The following is a 22,811-nucleotide window of genomic DNA, read 5'->3' as shown; positions in this document are numbered from 1 at the left end:
CTAGAAGAGTTATATCATAAAGTTATATAATTGAAAGTCTCTGAATCCTAACACTGGTTCTCTAACTCTGAAATCAACCTACTCTTTGGCAGTGACTCTGCATAGGAAAGTGGGAAATTTTTATGGTTATAGAAAGCACTTGCAGCACTATGTTTTAGATTTCAGATTTATTAAGCATTTAAAATAATATAAAAATTTGGCATGTAGTTGTGATTCCTTAAAACATTCTAATGGTTCTTTAACTCTAAAATGACAACTCTTAGGTATTAAGTTGTAAGGAAGACAGTACTCTGGACTCTGAGTATGTTGCAAAACAGATTAAATAAATTTTAGAATTTCATTTGTTTATACCAAGAAAAACCAAATGTGAGAATTTATTATTCTGTGATTGAGTTATATTCAAATCATAATTATTTTAAAACATTAAATAATGTTCTTTAATTATATAATTGCATGTAGCCTTTATAAAGCTCCTTAGCAATGTGAAGAATTATTCTTTTGTCTAAGTTACTATTTTTCTTAAACTTTCTGTATTAATTTGGCTTTACACTCCTGCTGAATGAAATGTTAATAACTTGAAAAAGTTAAATTTTTAGATAACAGGTGTTTTATTTGTTTACTTTTCCTCTTTTTATAAGCTATTTGAACTGCTGGGACCTGAAGGACTTGAACTTATTGAGAAGCTCCTCCAGAACAGAATTACAATTGTGGATAGATTTCTTAATTCCTCAAATGATCATAAATTTCAGGCTCTTCAAGGTAAGAAAGTGTCTAGTGGTAATTGTAATTTAAAAGAAAGTTTCATTGGTTAGAAAACATTATTAATATAATTACACTTTTTATATTGTTTGCTCTATTATATAATTTACTGGTACCAGTCTGTTAAGTAAATTATAGATATTACAGATTACGAAACAAATACAAGTGACCTAAAAAGGAGGGCATTATGGCAATGTTTGGGTATGGCATTTTTAAATTTTTTAAAAAAGAAAATACATGAAATACTTACTGTGGGCCAAGTAGTATTATAATTTCTCTCCAACTTTTTATTTTGAAAACTTTCAAACCTGTGATAAAGGTACAAGACTAATACAGTGGATACTTGCATACCCTTCATGTGTATCCACTGGTCAGTAACGTTTTGTCTTCCCTTGCCCCTTTATACACACACACGCACACACCCCCCCCCTACTGTTAAGTTTTTGCTGACAAATGACAGGAAGGTGCAGAAATCACGATATTTCACCTACAAAATCTTGAGCATACGTCTAAGAAAAATGAGTCCTCTAGTTAACTGCAATGCAATTATCATAGTCAGCAAATTGAACACTTACAGTGTCATGTATTACATATATTTAAAAATCCCAGAATAATTAGGGAAAGTTGGCTGGGAAGCCAAAATTGTAAAAAATGCCTAACTTAATCATGACACAACTGCTGGTAAACTTCAGGTTTGAAGTTTAGGAAAACAATTTTTTTTTTATCTTTACCCAAATGTTCCTTGCCATCCTTTCACATAGTTGGAGATTTTTTAAAAAGTGTATGAGTATAAGAAACTAAATGCCTTTCTTTAAACTATTCAACATCTATTCTTTTATGTAACTTATGGCATCGTTTCCCTTACATTTATGATTTATAGTACTAAAAGGAAATGATAAAAACAGCCTTGATTTAAATCCAAAATTTCTTAGGGATTTTCTGTTACTTATTGATTACTAGTAAATGTTCTCAGAAGCCTAGAGTTACTTTAAGATTGTTAGAAACTTGGAAGATTTGAATTAGTGACTTTGTCTTTCTACATGTCTCTTGGTTCTTTAATTATGTTGAACCCTTCTACACTGCCTTCCTCCAACGTGCTCCCCCTGTTGAATGGTACATAATCAGACAAATTGCAGTAAGTCAACAAGGTTTAGGAACATTTAATATGAGTATCTGCCAGAAGAAAAGAAATGAGGCTAAATATCCAGTCTGTGATGTCGCAAAATTCTGAGAATTTGGTGTTTCATTTGTCAGTGTCCTAAATACTAATACAGAGATATTTACTAATTCCAGCTGTTAACAGTAGTAATTTATTAATATAAAGTTCAGTATGAGTTCAGCTTCATACGTTTATTTGAACGCTGTAGATGATGAGTTTCATTTGTGTTCATTATGTTTATTCTACAAATTTTATTCTATTAGGATAACTTCTGAGAAGCAACACATTTCTTGACTCAAAATAAATATTAATTTTGAATTATTAAAAAAAAAAACTGAGCCATCAGGCTACCCTGAGATGTTTTCTTTTCAAACTACTTTTACTCTTTTATTCCATGTTGGATCATTATTAATATTGCTTTCTAAGAATAATAATTATATAATACTATGGAAAATTTGGGGCATTTAAACAAAAGACTTTAATTTTTTCTAAAATCTGTGATAAAGAAGCTGACAACCAGCATATATTTTAGTAATTTTGTTGGTGTGTATGCATTAAAAATTATTTTCCCTAAAGCTTTTTTTTGTGGGGGGGGAGTAAGGAAGTATTCCTGAAAAAAGGCATCTTTAGACTCTTGTTATTTTATCACTATTCCCACTCATTTATATCTTTTGATATAAATTTTACGTTTATTGATCCTTTAAAATTCTCTCATAACTACCAAATTATATTTGTATTCTTTATTAAGCAACTTTAGTATGGCATGTTATTTACTACATCTATCCCATTCCTTTGTTCTGCAAAATCACTGTCTCGGTAGAGAAGAGGCATCGGTGGTATCACTGGTATAATTCTCACCTCTCAAAATCACTATTTTAGGAAGCAATGGCTTCTTTTCTTTTAGCATTTTCTAGCTTTCATGCTGATATTCAATCTTTTAATCCAGATATGAATCCATGTTACCTTTTCTCTGCTCTTATAACCAAGAAATGTAAGGTAGGTGAGCAGTGACTGGGTACAGTGTACTGACCTCTAAATTGAGGATAGTTGTGAACTAATTTCTACTTTGAGAGCTGATGTTAAGACTGTTTAGTGTAAGATGTGTTATAAAATTAAAATTAAGTTAGTTCATGTCATAAAGTGACAATGTTTTGAATAGTTATGCAAGACCTTTTCTGTCATAATTATATTCTAAAAGAATACTAGCTTCTGTTTTCATTTCTGCTTATCAGTCTCTATAGTTAGCCTAATCCACCAAGGAGAATCACATATTTAAACATTTGCAGCTTTACAACTTGATCTTTTAAATTGCCTATTATTTTTGGTCTTACAGTCTTCCAGTATATTCTAATCGAAACCTTAAAAAGCTTTCAGTGAGGTAGACATATTTTCTTCATATAATTGTAATTTCCTTATTTGGGTGATCATAGCATATATAATAGTATTTTATTACTATCACATTTGCTTTAAATGTATTTCACACTTAAAATCTTTTTTTTTAAATTTCAGAATATTAAGGGGGCACAAATGTTTTTGGTTACATGGATCACTTTTGTAATGCTTGCGTCACACTATAATTGTGCCTATCACCCAAATAGTGTTCATTGTACCTGTTAGGTAGGTTTTTTCCCCCTCTTCTTCCTCCCCCTCCTCTCACCTGATGTGCAGTGAGTTTAACTTCCTTCTGTGCATATGTGTACTCATCAGTTCCAATTTAATAGTGAGTATATGTGGTATTTATTTTTCTATTCCTTAAATACTTCAGTTAAGATAATGGTCTCTACTTCCTTCCAAATTGTTGCAAAAGGCATTAATTCAACCTTTTCTATGGCTGAGTACTAAGCCATGATATACATATACCACATTTTATTAATCCACTCATGAATTGATGGGCACTTGGGTTGATTCCACATCTTTGTGACTGAATTGTGCTGCACTAAACATTCGATTGCAGGTGTCTTTTTGATAGAAAGGCTTCTTTTCCTTTGGGTAAGTACCCAGTGGTGGGATTGCTGAATTGAATGGTAGGTCTACTTTTAGTTCTTTGAGGAATCTCCATATTATTTTCCATCGAGATTGTACTAATTTGCAGTCCCACCAACAGTGTATAAGTGGTCCTTTCTCTCTGCATCCATGCCAGTATCTATTATCTTGGACTTTTTACTAAAAGCCATTTTCACTGGAAGAAGGTGATATCTCATTGTAGTTTAAATTTGCATTTCCCTGATGACTAGTGACTTTGAGAATTTTTTCATATGTTTATTGGCCATTTGTATATCTTCTTTTGAAAAGCTTCTGTTCATGTCTTTTGCCCACTTTTTAATTGGACTTTTTTCTTTTTCTGTGCTGATTTGTTTGAGTTTTTTATGAATTCTGGATAGTGGCCCTTTATCAGATGTATAGTTTGTGAATATTTTCTCCCATTCTGTAGGTTGTCTGTTTGCTCTGTCGATTATTTCCTTAGCTGTGCAGAAGCTTTTTAGTTTAATCAAATCCCATTTATTAATTTTTGTTGTTGCTGTACTTGCCCTTAGGGTCTTTTCCATAAATTCTTTGACTAGACCAATATCTAGAAGAGTTATCCAACATTTTCTTCTAATATTCTTATGGTTTCGTGCTTTACATTAAAGTCTTATATCCATCTTGAATTAATCTTTGTGAGTATTGAGAGATAGGGATCCTGTTTCATTCTTCTGCATGTGACTATCTAGTTTTCCCAGCACCATTTATTGAATAGGGCCTCTTTTTCCCCATTGTGTTGTTGGGGAACAGTTGACTACAGTTGGCTGCAGGGAGATGGTTTTATATCTGGGTTCTCTGTTCTGTTCCATTGGTCTATGTTTCTATTTTTGTACTGATAACATACTGTTTTGGGTACTGTGGCCTTGTAGTGTAGTTTGAAGTCTGGTAATGTGATGCCTCCAGATTTGTTCTTTTCCTTAAAATTGCTTTAGCTGTTCAGGCTCTTTTATGGTTCCAAAGGAAGCATAGAATTATTTTTTCTAGATCTGTGAAGTATGACGTTGGTATTTTGATGGGGATTGTATTGAATCTGTAAATTGCTTTGGGTAGTATGGACATTTAACAATGTTGATTCTATCAATCCATGAGTGTGATGTGTTTTCCCATTTGTTAGTGTCCTCTGCAATATCTTTCTTCAGTGTTTTGTGGTTCTCCTTGTAGAGATCTTTTACCTCATTGGTTAAGTGTATTCCTAAGTATTTCATTTTTTTATAAAAGTTATTGTGAGTGGTATTGAGTCTTTGATTTGACTCTCAGCTTGACTGTTGTTGGTATATAGAAATGCTACTGATTTGTGTACATTGATTTTATACCCTGAGACTTTGCTGAATTTATTTATCCATTCCAGGAGTCCTTGGGGTTTTCGAAGTACAAGATCATATTATCAGCAAAAAGTGATAGTTTGACCTCCTCTTTCCCAATTTGGATACCCTTTATTTCCTTATCTTGCCTAATTGCTCTGACTAGGACTTTCAGCACTATGTTGAATAGAAGTGGTGACAGTGGGCACCCTTGTCTTGTTTAAGTTCTTAGGGGGGATGTTTTCAACTTTCCACCATTCAGTATGATGTTAGCTGTGGATTTGTCATGTATGGCTTTTATAATTTTGAGATATATTCCTTCTATGCAAAGTTTGTTGAGGTTTTTTTTTTATCATGAAAGGGTGCTGGATTTTGTCAAATGCTTTTTCTGCATCAATTGAGATGATCATGTGTTCTTTGTTTTTGTTTCTGTTTATGTGGTTAATCACATTTATTGATTTACATATGTTGAACCATCTTGCATCCTTGGGATGAAGCCCATTTGGTGGATTATTTTTTTGATGTGCTGTTGGATTTGGTTTGCTAGTATTTTAATGAGGATTTTTTTCATCTATATTCATACAGGTTATTGGTCTGTAGTTTTATTTTTTTGTTGGGTTCTTACCTGGCTTTGGTTTCAAGATGATACTGGCTTCAGAGAATGAGTGGGGAGAATTCCCTCCTTTTCAGTATCATGGAATAATTTCTGTAGTATGAGTACCAGCTCTTCTTTGTAGGTCTGGTAGAATTCGGCTGTGAATCCATCTGGTCTGGGTGCTTTTTGTTTGAAGGTTATTACTGCTTCGATCTTACTGCTCAATATTGGTCTATTGAGGAGTTCTGTTTCTTCCTGATTGAGTCTTGTGAGGTTGTGTGTTTTCAGGAATTTGTTCATTTCCTCTATGTTTTCTAGTTTATGTGCATAGCAATTTTCACAGTATTCACAGATGATGTTTTGTATTTCTGTGGTTATCAGTTGTAATGTCACCTTTTTCATTTTAGATTTTTAACGTTTATTTCTCATTATAAGTACATGGATAATTTACATTTTAAACCTTCTGCTTAATATCTGAATTTCTGATTGTGTGACTTTGTAGACAATTTTGCTTTTCTTTTAGTTCGGAGTACATGTGAAAGCTGTTGGAATGTTGCATTCTTTTTCTGACACTGAATGTTCATTATAAGTTCCATTATTATACTAGATGTATAAGACTAACTTAGAAATAATTCATATAAGACTCACTTGGGAAAATACTTTTTTCATAACTGTAAAATTTAGTCCTAATATAGATGGGATTATATCTTATATCTTATTTCATGATTTTGAGATATACTTTCCTTTTTAAGGCCTATAAAGCTATTATACAAGGGGGTTATTTCCTATGATTGAGAGTTAAATGACTTATTAAAAATTGTGTAATGAGAGAGTGATAAATTTCTGAGAATTGTGAAGATTTGGCATAGAATGAATTAGAGAGCTAATTTTCCCATCTTGATTCTGTGTTGAATTCCTTCTTTGTTCTGTGTTGGATCTTAAAATTTGATAATATAACTTGCTATGTGCTCCATTAGAACATATACTAAGTCTCGTTCTTCATTGTATTCCTAGCCTAGCACCAGTGCCTACAACCAAATAGGTCCTTAATATAATAAATGCTTATTGACTGCGATTGCTTCAGCCACATTCTTTTTAGTTCCTTTAGGGTTGCAGTAAGTCAAAATACTACTGCTTACAAAGATTTAACTAAATATAGAAGATAATCCCTTTGGAAGAAAATTTTTCCTGAGTATGGGGTTGACCAAACCACAGATCTAAATTGACTTTGTAAACATTGGGTTTTAATTTGACCTGGTTCCCCTTAGGGTTCTGGCCTTCTTTCAGTTTTGTTTGTTTGTTTAAACTGTGTTGCTGTGAAAAGGTGGACCATACTTTTTCTTTATTTGCTTTGGTCATTATCTTAAATATGTCCTGAGCTAATGTTAATAAATTTTATTTCATATTTAAATAAATAAGTGATATATATGCAACTTAACAGGAGTAAGGACTATTACATAGGGAAAAGGTATATTTAATATGTAAAGAGTTTTTATTTTATTATTATATTAATAGTAAATGCTAATTAGTATTGATAATTATCATATTTATTGAAATTATATAAACAAAAATTATTTCAAAATTATGAAATTGAAATTTTAGGTTCCTGATGTAATATGTAAGAATTTATAATGTAATATTAAACTGCTTAGTCTGTAGGAAGAAAATACTGTTGACTTTTCTTAAGCTGCAGTGTAATACTATTTATATATTATGATAAAAAATCTCCTTAAAACACATTTTATATTTTTATGTTTCAGTAAGGGATAAGAAGTGGTTTTCATGAAGGTTAAATAGTGTTAAGATTTGTGAAACATTGTGTTTCTTAAATTTGCTTTGTAGACAATTGTAAAAAAATTTTAGGAGAAAATGTTAAACCCAATTATGGTTGTCAAGTCACTATTCAGTCTGAACAAGAAAAGCAGTTAATGAAACAATATCGCCGTGAAGAAAAAAGAATTGCCAGACGAGAAAAAAAGGCTGGAGAAGATTTAGAAGTTTCAGAAGGACTTATGTGCTTTGATCCTAAGGAATTGAGGATACAGAGGTAATAAAAACCAGAAGCTGAAAAATGCTTGTGTTGTAATTGCTACTTTTACATATCATTATCATTTTTTAGTTTAGTTTTAGCAATTTAGATGATTCTTACTTCTAGTCACGTTTTCTTATAAGAATAGAATTTTGTTATATGAAAACCTAATTTTCTGGGATAAGAAAGCAATGATCTGCTTAATTAGAATATTCTTGGTTGCATTCACGTAGATGAAAGATTTAGATTATACAGGTAAGCTATTTTTAGGTGCTGTGCACACACCACTAGGCTAAGATTTATAAAGGTTATATAAATTTATTTGAAACTTTTGTTTTCTTTCTAAGCTTAATGATTTCCATGTTGTTAATTAGAAGTAGAAAGAAGGATAATTAAATAAAGGCATTATTGCACTTGATTCTTTAAATATTGAAACCCTCTTTTAAAAAAGAATTTATACCTTGTTAAATAAACATATTTGAATTGTGAAAAAACAAAATTATAAATAAAGAACATTAAGTCAAACTTATCAGATGGTGTTATGTAAAAGTAATACCTAAAAATGTACTGATTTCTGTTTCATTACCCAGAAAATTTCAGGATTTTTAGTATCTTTCTCTGCATAGTTTAATTTCTTCTCTTTTATGATGGAAGACTACCTGAAATAGTTATAATAATGACCTTGTTTTAGTGTATGCTTTCCCTTTCAAGATAAAGATTTTAAATTTGGCCTATTATTTTTATATTTTCAGAGAACAAGCACTTCTAAATGCTAGAAATGTTCCAATTCTGAGCAGGCAGAGAGACATGGACATTGAAAAAATACGTTATCCCCATGTTTATGACTCCCAGGCTGAAGCCATGAAAACATCAGCATTCATTGCTGGTGCAAAGGTATGTATGGCATTGATAATGTAACCACTTTTGGATAATACGTCTTTTCTGAGGAAATGACACTTAGATTTTCCCTGTTTTCTTTGTGAGTCTAGTACTAGTTGACTAGACTATGTTAAATTTTATTTTAAAATATTGGGAGAAGTGAGATAAATAGTGTGAGTGTATATATAAAGCTCCTGACATATAGTAGGTATTCAGAACATATTTGTTTACCTCCCTTTCATTATTTTTGCAATTAGTATTTTTGAGTTTTATCAGTGGCATACCTGTTTGACTAAACTTTACACTGTATATTACACATTCTCCTAGTTATATGAGTACATTTGTCTTCAGGAATGCCATCTAATTAATGTATACTTAAAGATTCATCCACATACTGTGGTGTTTGTGTTATATGAGATATGTGATACATGAATGCTTTGTGCGTGTGTGGTTTTCTGTGTTTGCTTGTTTTTGTTTTATTTGGGATTGTTTGTCTTTAAATTAGCTACATTTATTAATGCTATGTCATAAAACCAGCAGTGTTTTCTCTCTATCTCTTTCTTTAATTAAAGAATCTTTACCAGAGCAAATGTTTAATTTTTTATTGTTATTGTATTTTTATTTTTGATATTTTTAGATGATTTTACCAGAAGGAATCCAAAGAGAGAATAACAAGCTGTATGAAGAAGTAAGGATTCCCTACAGTGAACCAATGCCAGTCAGCTTTGAGGAAAAGCCAGTTTATATCCAAGACTTAGATGAGGTGAGATGAGCTTTTACAGAGTTGATATTTTTGAGGTGTGGTTTGTGTTATAAATGGATTTATATTGGAAACATTATTTTTAAATATTAGTGGTTGGCTAATGCAATACAGAGACATACACAGTTACTAAAGAATTACAATAGGGCAGTTTAAATTTAAAAAACCCACATATATACATATATTCCTTTATACATTAGACATATTTATATGTGTATTTGTGTATATATATCTATATATCATGTTTATTTTGGTTATTTCAGCTAATTTTTTGGTGTAACATATAAACTGACTTAAGTAAAGTGTCTTAAAGGATCCATATATTGTATTGATTATATCGAATGGTCAAGGTATAATAAAATAGAATACTTTTGAGGGGATAAATTCTAATGTATTTTTAAAAATTTATTTTTCCTTTTAAAATTTTGAATAATTTCAAACCTACAGAAGAATTGCATGAATAGCACTATCCTTATATACCCTTCGCTTAGGTTAACCATTTATTAAAATTTTGTCACATTTGCTTTATCTCAAAATATTTTTTAACTTAGTTTAAAATGTTTTTAATGTTTGTTTAAGGTATACATATTATTTAAAGTTAATCTTTTCCATCATCAATATGAAGTTGCTGGGGTTTTTAGTATGTAGTCAGTCATTCAGATATATGAAATAATGCAAGTAATCAAAAAGAGCAGCCTAAAGCAACTTCGCATAAAGCAGCATAAAAAATGCCCAAGGGCAACCTAAATTAGTTCCTTTCTATACATGTGTACATATATATTTTCTTTTACAGAAATGGAAGTACATCATACATACTGTTTTGTCTATGTATATATTAAATATACACTTGCATACATCTTTGTCAGTAGATGTATTTCTGCAGCATCATTTTATCACAACAGAGTATTCCATTTTATCTCTTTATTATTTTTAAACTAACTCCTTATCGTTACAATTTTTAGTTGTTTTCTATAATAAGTTTTTATGATAGAATAAAATTTTAATTTTGTTTATTTTTATAGGAGTAAAATTTTTTTCTGAATGGGTTAAATCCCTCTATAGCCTTAATATTCCTTTGCCATGTACCCTAATATTAAATATATTCACAGATTCTGTGGATTAGAATGTGAACACCTTTGTAGCCGGTGGGGGGGCGGGGGGGTCAGTGTTCAATGTTCTGCCTACCACATATGATGTGGATGATCACTGTTTATTCACCAATTGAAGGACATTTGTTTTGTTTATACTTTTGGTGGTTATGAATTATGTTAGTTTGCTTGGGCTGCCATGACAAAATACCATAGACTAAGTGGCTTAAATAACAGAAATTTACTTTCTCACAGTTCTGGAGGCTGGAGTACCAGATTAAATTGGTGCCAGCCGATTTAGTTTTTGGTGAGGACTTTTTTCACCTTCTTCCTTCTTCCTGTGTCCCCACATTGCTACTTCTTTTTGTGTGCATGGAGAGAAACCTCTGGTGTCTCTTTCTTTTCTTATATAGTCACCAGCCCTATCAGTTTAAGACCCAACCCTAATGACTTCATTTAGCCTTAATTACCCCGCATAAAGTCCTTTCTTCAAATATAATCATATTAGGGGTTAAGAGTTTCAACGTATGAATTTTGAGGGGACATAGTTCTGTTCACATCATGGAGAAAGCTGTTATAAACATTGCTGTGCAGGTTTTTGTGTGAACATAAGTTTCATTTCTCTGTGATAAATGCCCAGGAATGTATTTGCTGAGTCATATTATAGTTGCATGTTTTAAGAAACTGCCATTGACTTTTAGAGTGACTGTATCATTTGATAGTCCCATCAGCAATGCAGTGTGATCTAGTTTCTCCACATACTAACCAGAATTTGGTGTTTTTACTATTTTTTAATTTTCATTTTAGCCACTTATATTTTAATATATTATTTATATTTTAGCCATTATGATTATATGTAGTGATTTTCACTGTTTTAATTTGCACATTCATAATGACTAACAATAATTGGAGAATAACACATTCAAATACAGTATGCCATTATATGTAAATAAGTAAACTATTTAGTGTCATATCACCGTAGATACTGATTCTGCCAAATGTCGTAAGCTTGAGTAGCAATAAAAACCTCAGGAGAAAATGTAAATATTAACAGAATATCAGATAGCTTAGTAGATATTTCTTTTGACTTGGATCTCTTTTATACTGAGTAGAATCTTTTATGTATCAGAGAAAGAGCTATTGAAGATAGTGGGTGGTGTCTGTCTTTTTTCACTGAGATTATAATTGCATGCTATTCCTAACTGTCCTAAAATGCTTTTATGTCCTTTTTCTGACTGAATGTAACATTGGATAAATTTGCTCTATTTTCTTAAAACCCCTGTAATTTGATTAAAAAGCTAAGAATAATTTTAAAATTCTAAAATTATGTGCAAAAATACTGTTAATGTCATTAAATAAGTTTTGTACTTTCTTGGAAAGGGAATTATCTAAAAAATTCAGATGGATCTCTAGATTTGTCAGGAGTCACTCAATTGGAAGTTATGGAAATCAAAATCAAAGCAAGCAAAGAAGACAATTTATTAGCTTTTCTATGTGGCCTGTCCGGGAATAAAGCTGCCTGTGTGCCAGGCTTGGATATATAGGTTCAAATGATGTCATTAGATCTTTTTCTCTGTCTTTATTTATTTTTTTTCTTTCTCAATCTTTTTCTCTATTTCCTTTTCTTCACTTTCCTTCCCTCTTATATTTTCCTCTCTTTCTTTTACCCACCCCCTTTTTATTTCCCTCATTTTTTAATTTTTTTTTTTTTTGAGACAGTGTCTTGGTCTGTCACCCCTGCTAGAGTACAGTGGCGTCATCATAGCGCACTGCAACTTCCAACTACTGGGCTCAAGCGATCCTACTGCTTCAGCCTCCCAAGTAGCTGGGAGTACAGGCACACACCACTATGCCTGGCTAATTTTTTCTGTTTTGAGTAGAGATGGGGTCTTGGTCTCGTTCTTGTTCAGGATGGTCTCAAACTCCTGACTTCAAGTGATCTTCCCACGTCGACCTCCCAGAGTGCTAGGATTACAGCCATGAACTCCTGGCCTTTTTCTCTCATTCTTTTCATTCCCTGATTCCTGGATAGGCTTTCTCCATATAACCAGGGAAAAGTGTATGCAGCAGCTCCAAACACAACTCTTTCCCCATACTCTAATCCCATAAGCGAGAGAGTTTTTTCCCACAAGTTCTTCCAGGAGAAAAAAGTTTCCTGGGTTGAACTCTGATATTCCTCATTTTGGTCACCAATTTATTTCTGAACTGATTCCTTTTTCTGTGGCGGGAATGTGGGGTGCTTACAGACCGTGGCTGCTCACTTGCATATCCTAATTGTCAGCTCCCCATGAGCCACCAGGAGTTAAGAGGAAGTTTCCCGGAGAAAAGCAGGGTGCCATTATTACCCCCAAAAGAAGGTTGAGAAAGAAAGAAGAAATAAACTAGGTCTTTGGTATTTTGGGGAAAACTTAGGATTTTTTGTTGGTGTTAAATATGTTTATGTCTGTTTATACAGTTGGCAGTTACATTCAGTAGTAGAGTGTTACTCAGCAAAAATGGACTACTGACCCAAATACAATACTTGACTTAGAAACCTAATATAAAAGATGCATATGTTTCATTTGAAAAGCTAAGAAATTGAGTCTCATAAAATTTGATTGTAGAGAATTTGAGATTTAGATTTTCCTGTGAGCCCATCTTCTTGAATCCTGTGCTTATAGTCTATAAGTACTGGAGAAAAAAGAATAAGATGTTATCCTTGTTAAGTTACTCAGTATAGTGTATCTGCTCCATTCCCATGGAAATAACTGGTACAGTAGAGGTATGTTGTACAAAGTTCTATGGCCGTCCAGAGAAGGCAGACTAAAGAGATCGGGAAAGAAGCTTTCATGGAGGTGTATTTTGTTTGTTTGTTTTTATTTTTTGACATAGAATTTTGCTGTGTCACCCAGACTAGAGTGCCATGGCATCAGCCTGGCTCACAGCTGGGTTCAAGGGATCCTCCTGGGTTCAAGGGATCCTCCCGGAGTGCTAGGATTACAGGCATGAGCCATGGTGCCCAGCCATGGAGGTATATGTTAAAGGCATAGAATTTTGCCAGATAGACAAAGCGAATGGGGCTGTATATCAGGCAAAGGATACTATATGAAATATCTTGTGACCTTTGGGAAACAAATACTTTAGTCTCATTAGTATAAGCATGTAGGCTGTATTTGGAGAGTCACAGCAATTAAGTCTAGAAAGAGACTTAATAGCCTGCACATGAAGGGCTTTGAAAGCTCATGCTAACAGGTTTAGACTCAATGTTATGGGAAACATTACTTCTTAAAAATAGAAGAGTAAATGGTCAAGTTTTTTCACTGAGAGGAATTACTCTGGCTACAACACAGATTTGAAAAGTTGAAAGTAGAGCTGCTGCAATTTAAGGGAGAAATGTATAAGCATTTATAAAGAAAGAAGAGGCAATTTGAGAGAAATTTAGCTACTAGTGTATATAAGACCTGATGACTGATTAAATAGAAGGGGATGAGACATTAAAAAGAATCTAGAATGACATCCAGGTTTTGTTTTGAACAACATGGGTGAGCAATAGTGCCATTTATTAAGTTACTTCCATCCTATCTTCCTTGATATTGTTGTAATATATCTTAGTTTTATCTTGTTTTAGTTTTTACACCAAATATTGTTGTTGTTATTACTTTATAGTCAATAGTTATTTGGGTTTACCTTTGTATTTTGCCCAGTGCTTGTAAATTTTATCCAATGCTTTCATATTCTATTACTTTTTATTTTCTGAAATTTCTTTGACGTGAGAATGTGATGGTGCCAAAAATCTCTTAATTTTTGTTGATCCAAATTGCCTTTACTATTATTCTTGAAAGATAATTTTGCTTGTGATAGAATTCTAAGTTCACAGTGATTTTCTCTTAGCACATTAAAGATTTTATTCTATTATCTGCTTTTTATTTTTGCTTTTGAGAAGTCTGCAGTCAATCTAATTGTGATATGTTTTAAGGTAAACTTTTCTTTCTGGCTGCTTTTAAGATCTTTCCTTTTCCTTTGGAAGTTTGGAGTTTTACTGCGATACCATGATTTTAGATATAGCTTTCTTTTTAACTTTTTGTTCATCTTCTCATTGTATTGTTTGCCTAACATCAGCATCTAAAGAAGTAAGGAAGAAAGGAAAAAAGGACTTTACATTTTTCATGCACCTATAACTTGGCAAACATTGTTAGATGATATAAAAAAATCAAAAAAGAAGTGCAAGGTGCTTCTTGCCTTCGTGAGCTTGCAACACAGTTGGGGACATAAGAAGGCATCTGTGTGGAGTATTTACCAGTGATGTACTGTGGAATGCATTAAGTACAAAATGAGTAGCTCAAATTCATGTAATTTTGTATAGAAGGCAGGGGATCCGTGCAGGCTGTGGCTATTAATGAAGACTTCTTGAGGAACATGAGACTTGAGTTGTTTCTTGACTGTGTAGTCTGTGGTCATTGGGCTTTATCTGAAACAATGACAGTGAACTTGCAATTGTTTTCTTAATAGAGCTGCTTTGGGGTATAAAGAGAAAGGAACGGTTCCTGATTTCTCATGTTGAAAATTTTGGGTGGACCTGGCATAAAATATTGTCTTTGTGTCATTTTTTATGTAGAATCTTCAAAATTAATTTTTGTTATAAAAAATTGGTCACTGTCAGGAAGGGCATTATTTTATGTATTGGACTATTATTAGAGTTTTGCTAAGGAAAAACTTTTAAAATTTATCCTCAAAAGTATTTGGGGATTTTATGTATTCATTGTGTGACATGTGAAAAGCAAGCTTTTGATAATATACTCTTTTCTGTTTTGGGAGTCAGTAGATGTTTAATATGTGAAAATTTGATCCATTGGATAAGCTTTTTCATAAAGTTATAAATAAGAGATTTTTATTTCTTTTTGATTCCCAGCAATTATTTAACTTAAAAAGTAATGTTTACTGTAATGAAAATGCACTATCATTCAAAAATATGAAATTCCCATGTCTCATTTGAGGGAAAATACTATCCTTATTTTCTAACCTTTTCAGGAGTGTGGTACTGTGAAGTCTACTGGGAACACTTGTAAACAGCTAACTAGGAAAAGGGCACCAGCTGCTTGAAAAATACCCACTAAACTAGAGAGAGAGTTATAGCTAACATCTGCCTCTAGCTGGGAGTAAAGTAATCAAACAAAATAACTTTCTTTACAACCTACACTTTATTGATTTTATAGCAGGAAATTAGAATAGAGAAGATTAAAAGCTTAAAGACATATTGAGCTGTCCCAGAACAATAATTTTAAAACTTGAATGAAGTCAGAAGTCTGAAAATTAGGTGAATTTTAATTGTAATGTGGGAATTTCAAATTGGTTTAGAAATGGGTTTAGTCTGTATCTTCCAGTATATCTATGTGTTGTGAATACACAGGCCTATTATAATAAACAGAAATATTTGATATGATTGTGTTGCAATTTATATAAGTTCCTTCCTTTTTTTTTTTCTGACTCTGAAAATATGTATGGATTGATTATCAGTCATCAGTAATCATTTCTTAAGCTCATGACTGATGCAAGACATCGTGGTTTAGACGCACAGGTTTAGAACTATCCTCCTGTCCTTAAGGAACTTGCTACCCTGTTAGGCAGGAAGAACTGATGTTGAATTCCAAGCTTTACCATTTGTATATTTTGTGATATGGATCACATTACATGACTCCTGAGTTTCAGTTTCTTCCTTAGACTGTTTATTTTGATGATTACATGAGTTAATACACAAAATGTATAGCAGTGTGTGTGATATATTTGAGCTGATCAGTAAATTCTCAGTCCAAGGAAGGCTTATATAAATTGTTCCTTTGGTTAATTTCTCATCTTGATGGCTGAGTTTTGCTGTTTAATCTGGGCACAATTTGAATTTTTCTAGAAGGAATTATTGATAGGTACAATTATTATTGTATAACTAACTTTTAAATTCCTGAAAGGTGAATATTGAAATTAGAAGTCAGCTTTAAATTAATAAAGATAAAGCAAAGGAACTCATATTTCTTTAGTTGACACTATGCATTTCATTAGGTACCTCATATTACATTATTTATCTTAATCCCCTCATATAATCCTTTAGAGCAAGAGGTTTAGAGAAGACAAGTTTAAATTTCAGATGTGCACATATTAAACAGTGATTAAGTAAACATAGGTTACCTTGTGTTGTGTTCTCAACAAGTTCTCACATTCTTGATAAATTCCAGAGTTGTATGAAAATAATACTTGTGTAACTTTGGATAATTTTAAATATATTAGGCAATCAGTATATAAAGGAATCTCAACACATTCTTAAGCAATTGTCATAATATTGTGTTTTATTATCTAACTTTCATGATTTTTTTCCCTTCAGTGTTTTGTTTGACCCCTCAAATCTTTACATATTACACAAGAAGTTCAAGTAATGCATTTTTCTTATAGGAATTCTCCCCTTTACTAAACTTCTGCCTTTAAATTTGATGCATGTTTTAAGCAGAAATTTTTCTCAGTAAAATGTACTTTGTTCTTTCCAGAGTGGATTTTGTTAAATTATTAAAAAATGGAAAAATCAGAAAACTTAATCACTGTGTCACGAGTGGGTAGGGAGTTAGGATAACAATTCTCAGTCTTGCTTTTCCTTGATAATCACTTGGGGGCTGTAAGAACCGTACAGATTATCATTTCCCATCCCCTGGCAAATGAATGGACATCTCAAGGATTGAGTCCTGGAAATCTGCCATTTTTACATGCACCCACAGCCGCTACTCTGAATATGAGGAACCTGTTCTTAAAAGCACTAGCCTCCTCAGCACATCCTTCGCCTAGCTCCTCTAGAGCCATCTCTGAGTAGGTCCTTCCCCTATTCTTTTGAGTTGTAGGTTCAGTATATTTGGAACCATTATGTTTTGAGCTTCAGACTTTATATGGGGAAACAAATAGTCAACTGGATTTCTAAATGGCTTCCTTAAATTTAAAGGTAAGATCTTTGGTCCCCAACTCCTGGGCTGCGGACCGGTATTGGTCTGTGGCCTGTTAGAAACCGGTCCGCACAGTGGGAGATGAGCAGTGGGCAAGGGAGCAATGCTACATCTGTACTTACTGACCCTGGGCTCCCCATCGCTCATAGGATTTGCCTCCTGTCAGATCAGCGGTGGCATTCAATTCTCATCGAAGTGCGAACCCTACTGTAAACTGCGCATGCAAGGGATCTAGCTTGTGTGCTTCTTATGAGAATTTATTGCCGCCACTACCACCCCGACCCCCGGCTGTGGAAAAGTTGTCTTCCATGAAACTGGTCCCTGATGCCAAAAAGGTTGGGGACCACTGGGTCAGATGATTAATCATAAATATAGATGGCCTCCCTCCCACCCTTCCTTCCTGTATCTTCCTATATCCTTCCTATCTCTCTCTCTCTCTCATTTTGTTATTTTGCTTTGATTGTTTTTGTTTTGTTTTTGTTGATATATCTCTTTTGAAAACCCAGGTGCATTAAAGTATAATTTTAATACTGTAAAATATACACTTTTAGGGATGTAGTGCTATATATTTTGACAAACATATAGTCATGTAAATATGAACAGTCAAGAAATAGAACATTTTCATCATGTAGTGGTATAGATTTTGACAAATAGTCATGTAAATATCATATAGTCAAGAAATAGGACAATTGCTTCATCAAAAAGTTTCCTGCTACCTCTTTGTATGTAACTCTTTCCTGCTGCCAGTCCCAGTCCCTGCACACTACTGATGTTTATTTTCCCTATGATTTTGACTTTTCCAAAATGTTATATATCATATAAGTTACTTATATAATGCTTATGTACACACTGTATAAGTTACCTATATAAATGTCATGAGTATTTTGAATCTGATTTCTGTCATTCAGTATAATATATTTCAGATTCTTCCATATTGTTCCATGTATCAGTACTTTGTTCCTCTTAATGACTGAAAAGTATTCCATTTAGTGGATGTATGTCAGTTTCTCCATTCTCCATTTGAAGGACACTTAGCTTGTTTCCAATTTGAGCTGATTATGACTTAAACTGCTATAAACATTCATGTACTGATTTTTGTTTGAACGTATATTTTTTTTTCCTTAGGATAAATAGCTAAGAATGGGATTGCTAAATTTTATAGTAAATACATATGTATCTTCATAAGAAAGTGGCAAACTGTTTTCCAAAATGGATGAACCATTTTGTATTTCCACTAGGAATGTGTGAGTGTACCAGTTCCTCTATATCCTCCTTAGCACGGGGGATTGTCAGTCTTTTTAATTGTAGACATTCTACTTAGGTGTTTAGTATCTCATTGTGGTTTTAGTTTGCATTTCCCTAATGACTAATAATGTTGAGCATCTTTTCATGTGCTTACTTGTCATTTTTTCTTTGGTGAAGTTTCAATTAAATTTTCCAGTTTTTAATTGGGTTATTTTTTTATTATCATTGAGTTTTGAGGTTTATTTGTATATTTTGAATACAGTCTGTTTTCAGATCTATTATTTGTAGTATTTTCTTTCATCTGTGACTTGTCCTTTCATTTCATACTGTTTTAGTATTTTTGAAGTCTATTTTATAAACTTAAAAAAAATTATGCCTTTTTGTCATATCTAAGAAATCTTTACCATATGCAGGGTCATTAAGATTTTCTTCATTGTTTTCTCCTCTAAGTTTAAAGTTTTAGCTCTTACATTTAGGTATATAATCCATTTTTAATTAGTTCTTATATTTGGTGAAAGGGGTTGTGGGTTTTTTTGTTTGATTTTTGCATATAAATGTCTAATTGTTCAGGCATCATTTGTTGAAAAGACTTCTTTCTCCACTGAATTGCTTTTGCATCTTTGTTAAAAATCAATGGAATGTGTGTGTGTGTGTGTGTGTGTGTGTGTGTATATATATATGAATCTATTTTTTTTTTTTTTTTTTTTGTTGAGACAGAGTCTCACTTTGTTGCCCAGGCTAGAGTGAGTGCCGTGGCGTCAGCTTAGCTCACCGCAACCTCAGACTCCTCGGCTTAAGCGATCCTACTGCCTCAGCCTCCCGAGTAGCTGGGACTACAGGCATGCGCCACCATGCCTGGCTAATTTTTTCTATATAGATTTTTAGTTGTCCATATAATGTCTTTCTATTTTTAGTAGAGACGGGGTCTTGCTCAGGCTGGTCTCGAACTCCTGACCTTGAGCGATCCACCCGCCTCGGCCTCCCAGAGTGCTAGGATTACAGGCGTGAGCCACCACGCCCGGCCATGAATCTATTTTTGATTCCTTATATGTCTGTCCTTTGCCATACTGTCTTGATTATTGTAACATTATAGTAAGTCTTGAAAACAGGTATTGGTATTTGGCTATTCTGTCTCTTTTATTTTCCATATAAATCTTTACAATCGTGTCATTTTCTACAAAATTGTCTTCTGGGATTTTAATTGAGATTCCATTGAATCTATAGATCAGTTTCATGAGGTTTTAATCTTAATATCAAACCTTTCAAACCAGGAAGATTATATACTTCTACATTTATTTCAGTATTCTTTGATTTTTTTCTCATGATTAATTTATAATATTCAGCATATGTTTTGCACCTGTCTTGATAAATTTATAGCTATGTATTTCATGTTTATGTTTTCTGGTGTTATTTAAAGATTTTTAAAAATTCAATTTCTAATTGTTCATTGCCTTTATAGAGGAATACAAGAGGATATAATTGCTTGTCTGAAGGCAATTCCTGCAAGATGGAGTCTTATATAACATAAAATAATCATGATAATGACAACCTTTGCCATATTTTATTGTTTAAAAATAAATCACAGGTCCCACCACTCTCAAAGAGAAGGGATTAAAAAAAGGTATCAACACCTGAAGCCAGAAATCTGGGATCATTTGGGGTCACCTTAGGGTCTGTCCACCACTTAAAATCTTCCCTTGCACATTTAAGTTTCTAAGCCATCTAAAGCTGATGCTTCAATATGATATGAGGTAAGGATTTTAATTAATTTTTTTTTCTATGTAGGTAATAACCAGTTGCATTAGCACTATTTTTTGACTCATTTTTGATTCTCATTTTCATCCCTGTTAGAAATCAAGTTTCTGTATGTCTGAATCTGGACACTTTGCTTCTATTTCTCCCCGTGCCAGTACTACATACATTCTCTTAATTACCACATTTTTATAATAAATACTGGATATCTACTAGGTCAAGTCCCCCCAACATCACCAGCAATTTGTCTTGGCCAGTCTTGTGCCTTGTACTTGAATGTAAATTTTAGAAATACCTTGTAAATTCCTCAAAAAATCTTGTTAGTATTTTGGATTAAAAATGGATTATATCCTATGAATTAATATGGGGAGAACTTGTCCATGCTACTGAGATATCTTAGCTGTGTTGTTATGAAGAATGTTTCTTTTTTTAGGTTTTACATATGTTTTTCAATAAACTATAGCATTTTCTCAGCAAAGGTTTTGTATCTTTTTTGTTAGATTTATTCTGAGGTATTATATAATTTCTGGTTGCTACTGTAACTATTATTAAAATTATAGATTTAGCTTTTAGTTTGTTCATAAAACATAGTTTTTGGTGTGTCAATCTGATAGTCAACTACTTTGCTAAACAGTCTTATTATTGCTAATAAATTTGTAGAGTCTTTGAGTTTTCTTCATACGTAGTCATATCTTCTGTGAATAATAGCTGTTGTGTGTTTTGCTTTCTAATCTTTACATTTTTATTTCTTCTTATCTATATTGACCATGACCTCTAGAATATTGAATAGAAGTGATAAATCTTTTAAAAAATTTCATCCAAAATTTGGCTACCGGATTTCAAAAGTTGTTTCCAATTTATACTTTCATCCTGTCATTGATGAAATGATGCACAGGGTTCTATGTTAATGTATATTTTGGTAATTGTACTTTCCCTTTCTGTATAAGTGTATATTATATGCATTTTGATGTTTTCTTTTACACTGAAATTTTTTACCTCACCTTAAAAAAAAACATATAAATTACTCTTTTAACATTAAGGAATCTATAATTTAAAGATAATGACTGTCTCCCTCAGTAGAATTAGGGGGGGAAAACAATGATTAAGATTATCTTTCAAATCAAAGTGTTGATTTTTTTTATATTTATTTATGTATGTATGTTTGTATGTATGTATGTAGCCTTGGCTAGAGTGCAGTGGCATTATCATAGCTGACAGCAACCTCAAACTCCTGGGCTCAAGCAATTCTCTTGCCTCAGCCTCCCGAGTAGCTGGTACTGTAGGCACAGGCCACAACACCCAGCTAGTTTTTTCTATTTTGAGTTGAAACATGGTCTCGCTCTTGCTCAGGCTGGTTTCAAATATTTTAAGACAGCAAAAGATTGCATGAAAGTATTTGTTTTTTTATTCATCTAATGTTGCATTCAAATAATACCATTAACTTATTTCTATAAAATAGAGGATCTGAAAATTATTTTCTTAAATTTGTTATATAAAATATTAGAAATTGTAAAAGGTCCCAGTTTAATTAAGTATTTCTAAATTTCTGTTCTTCAGGAAATCAATACCAAATACGTTGTTAAGCTTTGAAATACACACACACACACACACACACACATTTGTATATTGAACTGATAAAAGTCCTTAATACTTTCATTTATACTACCTGTGTTTTTGGTACATTGATATTTCTATTAAGTTCTTGACTTTAAATTATAATAACTTATTCAAATGTTATCAGATTAAATGCTAGTGGAAATAGTCTCTTCCAAAAAATTCTATTGAGGATTCTATGAATAATGAAATTTTCTTTTGTAAGGAGATGTTGTTTAAAATGATGTTTTTGCTTTATATAATTAGTTTTGGAGAGTTTAAAGTCTTATATACTATAAAAAATTTACATTAAGAAAATTACCCACAGTGCAAACATCTGTGGTATTTTGTGGATTTGACCATGTAAGTGCCCAAATACTTTACCCTTTTTAAGGATTTTGAGCAATTTAGTGAAAGTAATTTAAAGGTTGAAATCAGAGCTAAAACCAATTATTACCATAAATATCAGCCAAGAAACTGAAAATGACATTTTCATTGTGGGACTCAACAGAATTTGACAGGGGCTTTTTTGCTTGTTTTATTGCCGTGATTAGAAGTGCAGCTGTTTATCAGAAGGAAGATTTTACAATTTAGGCCAACAAGACTGTTTGTAATACCAATTAAATAATTTTAGGCTACAACACCTTTAAAGTACAACACTCAAGATGACATACTG

General features: G+C 32.5%; 1 protein-coding gene across 2 annotated transcripts in view; it reads left to right on the top strand.

The window, feature by feature from the left end:
• The window catches only part of ASCC3 (activating signal cointegrator 1 complex subunit 3), a 315,263-nt gene that overhangs the window by 63,099 nt on the left and 229,353 nt on the right, over positions 1-22,811 (top strand). For both annotated transcript variants that reach the window (XM_069488077.1, XM_069488076.1), the window contains 4 exons: positions 639-759; positions 7,679-7,883; positions 8,618-8,759; positions 9,382-9,507. In XM_069488077.1, the coding sequence (XP_069344178.1) occupies positions 639-759; positions 7,679-7,883; positions 8,618-8,759; positions 9,382-9,507 (594 nt within the window). The remainder of the gene's footprint in view (positions 1-638; positions 760-7,678; positions 7,884-8,617; positions 8,760-9,381; positions 9,508-22,811) is intronic.

This window comes from Eulemur rufifrons, chromosome 15, assembly GCF_041146395.1.
Source record: "Eulemur rufifrons isolate Redbay chromosome 15, OSU_ERuf_1, whole genome shotgun sequence".
Taxonomy (NCBI): Eukaryota; Metazoa; Chordata; class Mammalia; order Primates; family Lemuridae; genus Eulemur; species Eulemur rufifrons.
This window is presented reverse-complemented; position numbering and strand designations above follow the sequence as displayed.